At 52.8% G+C, this 6,945-nt stretch overlaps 1 protein-coding gene across 1 annotated transcript; it reads left to right on the top strand.

Annotated features, from left to right (window-relative positions):
* The first annotated feature begins 2,911 nt into the window (after positions 1–2,911).
* Positions 2,912–6,617, top strand: LITAFD (LITAF domain containing). The gene is made up of 4 exons (XM_036307797.1): positions 2,912–3,026; positions 4,876–5,019; positions 6,195–6,339; positions 6,509–6,617. Exons 1-4 carry the CDS (start codon positions 2,912–2,914, stop codon positions 6,615–6,617), a joined length of 513 nt encoding a protein of 170 aa, XP_036163690.1.
* The last annotated feature ends 328 nt before the right edge of the window (positions 6,618–6,945 follow it).

Here is a 6,945-nt window from a genome sequence, read left to right as displayed (position 1 = left end):
CATTGTCTTTATTGCTGCACAGTAATCCTTGGTAGAAATATGCACAATCTGTTTATTCACTCACCTGTTGACAAATATTTGGGTTGTTTCTAAATTTGGGGTATTCTGAATTTTCTCATGTGGGTCTCTTTTTGAACACGCTTTTATTTCTCCTGGTAAAAATCTGGGAGTGGAACTGCTCCCTATGGCTTTCTTGATTTCTTTCTTTTTTGTACATTGCCCTTCCTATGTTTTCTTCTGTGAAGAGTCTGTTCTGATCTTTTGCCCACTTTTAATATTGCATTTTTTAAATAACTATTTCTGGGTGGAAGGAGATGTTTTATATTCTGGATACCTGTGCTTTTTGTCACACATATGGACTGCAAATATCTTCTTCGAGCCATTGCTTGCCTTCTGTTTTCTCTGTGGTGTCTTAAAGAGGTGGCTCTCTGCTCTGATGAAGTCATTTTGTCAGGTTTTTCTTTTATGGCCTATGCTCTGTGTCCCCTGTAAGAGATCTTTTTATTATTATTAATTTGTTTTTATTGATTTCAGAGAGGAAGGGAGTGGAAGGGAGAGACAGAAACATCAATGATGAAAGAGAAACATCTATCGGCTGCCTCCTGCACACCCCACACTGGGGATCTGGCTGCAACCTGGGCATGTGCCCTGACCGGGAATCCAACTGTGACCTCGTGGATCATAGGTCAACACTCAACCGCTGAGCCATACTGGCTGGGCCCCTATAAGAAATACTGATAATCACATTTGTTTGTTTTGGGTTGCTTTCAGTTTTTCAGTGTTGCTTTGCTCTTTTTTACATACTTTCTTAGTAATTAGAAAAAATATGAGATAGTTCCAAAGTCAACTCAATATAGCAAAGTGCATTTAGAGAGGGCCTGCTTTCACTCCTGTCTCCCTCAACATTAACCACTTTAGTTTTATTAATCTTTCCTTTATTTCTTCTTGGAAATTATAGGCCTCCCTCCCTGTTTCCTTACACATACAGTAGTACTATCTCTATCTCTATCTCTATCTCTATCTCTATCTCTATCTCTATCTCTATCTCTATCTCTATCTCTATCTCTCTCTCTATCTCTCTCTCTCTCTATCTCTATCTCTATCTCTATCTCTATCTCTCTCTATCTCTATCTATCTATGGAGGTTATATATATATATATACACACACACACATATATCTTGTTTGTTGTTCTTAGCACTCTATCCTGGAGAAACTATGTCATAGTAATAAATGGGGATTTTCCTTTTTCTTTTTTCCTCATTCCTCTCCCTACCCCCTCCCTCCAATCTCTCTCTCCTTTCTTCACTCCCCTCTCTCCCTGTATTTTCCATAGCTGAAGAGTTGCTATACATAGAGACATTTTTTAGTTTTTGTCTAGTTTTTGCTGCTGCCTTGAAGAAACTTGTGTTTGCGTCATTTGACATTTTTGCTGGTCTACCTTGGGGATGGATTTCTAGAAAGTTCTACTGGGTCAACAGGTCCCACACCTGCAACTCTGCTAGAGACTCGCCCTAGCTCAATGATGGCAAACCTATGACACGCGTGTCAGAGGTGACACGCAAACTCATTTTTTTGGTTGATTTTTCTTTGTTAAATGGCATTTAAATATATAAAATAAATATCAAGCCGAAACCAGTTTGGCTCAGTGGATAGAGCGTCGGCCTGCGGACTGAAAGGTCCTGGGTTCGATTCCGGTCAAGGGCATGTACCTGGGTTGCGGGCACTTCCCCAGTGGGGGATGTGCAGGAGGCGGCTGATCGATGTTTCTCTCTCATCGATGTTTCTAACTCTCTATCTCTCTCCCTTCCTCTCTGTAAAAAATCAATAAAAAATATTTAAAAAATAAATAAATAAATAAATATCAAAAATATAAATCTTTGTTTTACTATGGTTGCAAATATCAAAAAATTTCTATATGTGACACGGCACCAGAGTTAAGTTAGGGTTTTTCAAAATGCTGACACGCCGAGCTCAAGAGGTTCGCCGTCACTGCCCTAGCTCTTGGTTGCTGCCGGCTTGATAGCCCTGCAGGCTACCCCGGATGCTCCCCAGAACAGCGGGGCGCCTGAGCAGCCACAGAAAACACTGTCCAGGCGCGTGCCTGTGCGCACAGATCCTGCCCGCGCTCTCCCTGGCCGACCCCGGCTAAGGCACGGAGCCAGCGCGCACACGGTGGGAGCATCTGTTCTGGGCGACTCAGGCCACTGGTCATTTCACAGTGACCACGCCGGCTTCGTGCGCTGCACCTGGCTGAACCCTATAAGGTAGCGGTTATTACCCCCATTTTACAGATGGTCAGCCAGGGGATGGAGGTCAGAGAAAGTGAGGGTCTTGCACAAGCTCACAGCTAAACCAGCAGGAGAGGCAGTTGAGGTTGTGATACACACACACACATTATACACTGTAGTACAGGTGTACATATGTGTACATGTATATACATGTGTGGACACATAGACCTGTGTTCACACATCTGTACCTAGACAGACCCGTGTGCATGCATATTTACTGTATGCGTATACCTACATACACATGTGCATGTACATACACCTACTTCCAAGTAAGAGACATGAGCGTCCTCACAGCTAGATCTCTGAGCGCAGGATCGATCCCTCAGAGCAGCATCGCCAGCTCCCAGCAGATTCACGTCTGCGAGGCCCGGGATCGGGGCGCCCACCCTGCCTGTGATCAGGGGCCGGCGCACACTCTGTCCACAGTGGGCAGCGGACACGGCAAAGGGCCATCTTCAGAGGGTCCCCAGCTGGGCGCCTGGCAGGCTGCCCTCCGGCAGGGCCGAGCTGAAGCTGCCCTTGGCCATTGTGAGGACACACATCACAATGGCTGTTCCACCGGAGCCAGGCCCAGCAAGGGGCCCCGAAGGCCTGCACTCCTGTCTGCGGGCCGCCAGCCGCCATGAGGGCTCCTGGGGACAAGCACTCAGCTGCTCAGAACTCGGAACCCGATCCTGCTCGGATTCCATTGCTGGAACAAAGGGCCCCCGGGGTCCCAAGACGGAACCCTCCCATGGGTGAGAGTGCCCTTCAGTGTCTGGGGGAGGCCAGGGACGGGCGGAGGGCGGGGCTCGGGGAGCGGAGATTATCTGTCCCCTTGCTGAGCTGGTCGCTCACTCCAGTCCTCACCCCCCAAGTCCTGCTCTCCCCTACCTGGGACTGTGTTTCCCAGCGGCACACAGTGGGCCTTCACACCCTGTGCCCTCCCCTAAAGTACCACAAGGAAGCCGCAGAACAAAGCCAAGGCCTCCCCCAAGTCAGGTATGGCCTGCCCTCCTCTCCCAGCCGCCAGTGTGTGCCCAGACGCCAGGACAGATGGGGTGGGGTGGGTTAGGGTTACAGTTACAGTTAGGGTTCTGGCCATGCCGATGTGAGTGTGGGTAAGTCACAGAATCCCTTTGAATCTCACATGAGAGCTGGCTGAGAGGATTAAGAGATGAGGTAGGGCTGGGCAGGTGCTAACTCAGTGGAGATTGGGAGTCTCTAGTTGGCAGCCCTGGGCCAGGTACTGAATTTCTGACCTTCAGTTTTGTCATCTGTAAAATGGGTACAAAAATGAAGTGGAACTGCTGGAGTCAGCGGATGGGTATGAAACCTCTTCCTGTCCCCAAGAGTCTAGACTGTGTGGCAGGAAGTGCGGGGGAACTGTTTTCTTGCTCCTACTCTGGGTAAAGGCATTGGAGGGGAAACCCAGGGACCCCCTTCCCCCCAAATCATGAAGCTCTTTTCCTGGGAGGGTCAGGTTCCCATGCAAAGCACTTATGTGGCTCCCAATGAAACACAGGGGATCCACAACCATCACGCACACGGTCATTAAAATTATGGGGCTCCCATTGAGCCCCCTCTCCAGACACTCTGGGGACCCAGGGTACCAGAATTTCTTGTCCAAACAGCCCTCCACCTGTGTGCTGGTCCCCAGGGCTGGCCAAGAGCTGACTGCTGGGGGTGCCGAGGGACAGAGCTGGGTGTCCGCACTCCGAGAGGCCCCTTTCAGGGCAGGAGGGACCCAAGGTGGGAAGAATGGAGGAGACCCAAAAAGCCCCTCCCAGAAGGAGCAGGGGCAATGTCGCCGCTTCTGGAGCCGTCCTGACCAGAGGCCAGGGCGCGGCCCAGAGTAGCATGTGCTCTGGAGGCTGCTTAAGTTCCGTCCTTGACTCTGGTACTTACTTACCGGGGGCATGTTAACCTCTCTGAGCCCAGTCTCCACATCTGCAAAATTGGCACACCACACAGCTACCTCCCTGGTGTTTTGGCAAGAATAAGTGGAGAGAGGGGTGTAAAGTGTTTAGTACAGAGATGGACACATAACAAATGCTTCAGATAAGATTAAAAAAAAAAAAAAAGGTGCCCTAGCCAGTTGCTCAGTGGTTAGAGCATCAACCCCCTGACTGAAGGGTGGCGGGTTTGATTCTGGTCAAGGGCACATACCTTGGTTGCAGGCTCGATGCCCGGCCCCCATCGGGGCGCATGTAGAAGGCAGCCAATCGATGTGTCTCTTTCATGCCCATGTTTCTGTCTCTCCCCCTCCCTTCTACTCTCTCTAAACATCAATGGAAAAATATCCTCAGGTGAGGATTAAAAAGAAAGGAATTACAGGGCCCTGTGCAGTTCCCCATCCTCAGCTCCCTGGCACCGCCTCTAGGGAGGTCTTACATCCTAGGACAGTGAGGGCACACTGGAGTCAGAAATGCCTGGGTTCACCTTTCAGCTCCTCCATCTATTAGTGATACAACCAACTTGATTCATTCCTCAGCTTTCTGTCCTGTAAAATGGGTATCTCCCTCAGGCTGACCAAGTTTTTAGCTCAGTGCCTGGCACATAGTGGGCCTTCATATCTAAGTGTGTTTTCCTTCCTCTCTCCCAAAGAGCCATCACCGCTGCCATCTCCTCCTCCTCCTCCTCCTCCTCCCCCTCCTCCTCCTCCTCCTTACCCACCACCTCCTAGATCACCTCCTCCACCTCATACGCCTCCTCAATCGTACTTCCGAGGCCCCCAAGTTATTCACACAGGTGAGTGCTCCGGCCTCCTCTCCTTGCCCTGGCCATTCCCCAAGACTCTGCCCCCCAGCGCCTCCTCTGGGAAGCCCTCCTTCCCTGCCCGCTCAGCCACCAGTGGCCACTTTGCCCAAAGCCATGCACATTTCCCTCCAATGTGAAATCCCCAGTGCGGGGAGAGGGGAAGGTCTGGCACACAGTAGGTGCTCAGGAAATGCGTGTGAAGTAGAATCCTGTTACCTACTCTGCCAAGGCGCTACCCCAACCACAGGTGAGGGGGTGCGGACCCCCAGGTGGGGCCTGGGCTTGGGGATTGTTAAACACTTGCCAGGGAATTTGGGAACACTGGGAAGGCTGAGAGCTGCTGGATTCGGTTGTGAATTCCTGGGGGCCAGAGCGAAGGCGGCATCCTCACTGTCGTCAAGACCATAGAGCCCGTGGGTCACCCCTTCCAGCCAGTTCTTTCCCGAGTTCTCTGCCAAACGGGGCAGCTACATGAGGCTTCAGGGGTCCAAACCCAGCACCCCCGATCCCTGGGCCCCAGAAAAACCCAAGTCCTCATGGCTCTGAACAGTCCACCAGACCAGGCCCTGCGCCCTGGGTCAGACACCAGAAGCCCTGGGGCCAGGCTCCTGACAGGAGACGCAGCCGGCACCGCGGCCTTCGCTGCCCACCGGGCTGCACGGTTTACAAGGGCTGCGCACACTTTTTGGTCCCTGTGTACAAATGCAAGAGGAAGAGACAAGAAGAAAGCTTTTGGGTTTCCTGTTGTGTTGGGTGTGTGTGTGTTTGCAATGCAACTGCTTTCCCGTGTCGGTGGGAGCTTTCTGTCGGCAGGGTGAGCAAGCAGCTCTGGCCGAGTTAACCAAAGCCCAAGAGGCACTGTGTGGGCGGGCTGTCCTGGGAACACACTGGATTGATGTTGAATCGAGTTTAAACCCAGAAAGGCTCCCAGCTCCCTGGGTTCCCGGTCAGAGAAGCAGGGTGTCTGGACTGAGGAGGCCCCTGAGCCCTGAGGCTGGTGGTTGGAGGGAAGGGGACTGCTGGGGGCTTGGGGCCCATGTGGACGATCTGGGCTGCTCGGGGAGCACGAGAACCTGCAGAGGGCACAGGCCATGCGAGGGTCCACCCAGTGGTGGATGCCGAGGAGAGGGGCGTGAGGCCTGACCCTCCCCCTTCCTGCCCCCAAGCTGTGTTCAGCGGTGCACCTATGCTGACGACTCCCATGCCCGTAAGCTACCTGTGTCCGTACTGCGGGAACTACATCGTCACGGTGACCACCCCGATCCCGGGGATCCTCACCTGGTTGCTGTGTACAGGCCTCTTCATGTTTGGGTGAGTAGGCACCCCGGCCAGTGGTGGGCGAGGGTCTGCTGGCTGGGGAGGGCTGGCCGGGCAGAGGCGGCAGGGCAGGGCCAAGCATGGGGGGGGGGGGGTGGTGCAGGCTTGGCCGGGCGCACCCAGCCTGGCCCTGGCCCACGGCCCACTGCTCCCGAGGCTGCAGGTGTGTCCTGGGCTGCTGTCTCTTCCCCTTCTGCGTGGACAGTTTAATGGACGTGAGTCACACGTGTCCCGTGTGCCGGCGGGAACTCTTCCGCTACCAACGCCTGTGAACCTCCACGAAATAAATGTCTAATAAGTGACCTTTCCCTGCCCGTGTCTGTGCTACTGGGGCCCCCCCAACCGCTCCTGCCCAGGGCTGTGAAGGTACTGAGGCAGTGCCCACCCGCCCAGTGGTTCTCAGCCTCCTGGCCCTTTAAATAGTTCCTCATGTTGTGACCCAACCATAAAATCATTTTCGTTGCTACTTCATAACTGTCATGTTGCTACTGTTATGAATCGTAATGTAAATATCTGATCTGCAGGATGGTCTTAGGCGACCCCTGTGAAAGGGTCATTTGACCGCCAAAGGGGTCGCGACCCACAGGTTGAGAACCGCTG

The sequence above is a fragment of the Myotis myotis genome, unplaced genomic scaffold, assembly GCF_014108235.1.
Source record: "Myotis myotis isolate mMyoMyo1 unplaced genomic scaffold, mMyoMyo1.p scaffold_m19_p_5, whole genome shotgun sequence".
Classification (NCBI taxonomy): Eukaryota; Metazoa; Chordata; class Mammalia; order Chiroptera; family Vespertilionidae; genus Myotis; species Myotis myotis.
Note: the sequence above shows the minus strand (reverse complement) of the source record. Positions and strands in the feature narration are given on the sequence as shown.

Coding starts and splice junctions, on each gene's coding strand:
- LITAFD (XM_036307797.1), top strand. CDS start 2,912: ATGAGGGCTCCTGGGGACAAGCACTCAGCTGCTCAGAACTCGGAACCC. Junction 3,027..4,875: donor AAGACGGAACCCTCCCATGG/GTGAGAGTGCCC, acceptor TCTCTCCCAAAG/AGCCATCACCGCTGCCATCT. Junction 5,020..6,194: donor CCCCCAAGTTATTCACACAG/GTGAGTGCTCCG, acceptor CCTGCCCCCAAG/CTGTGTTCAGCGGTGCACCT.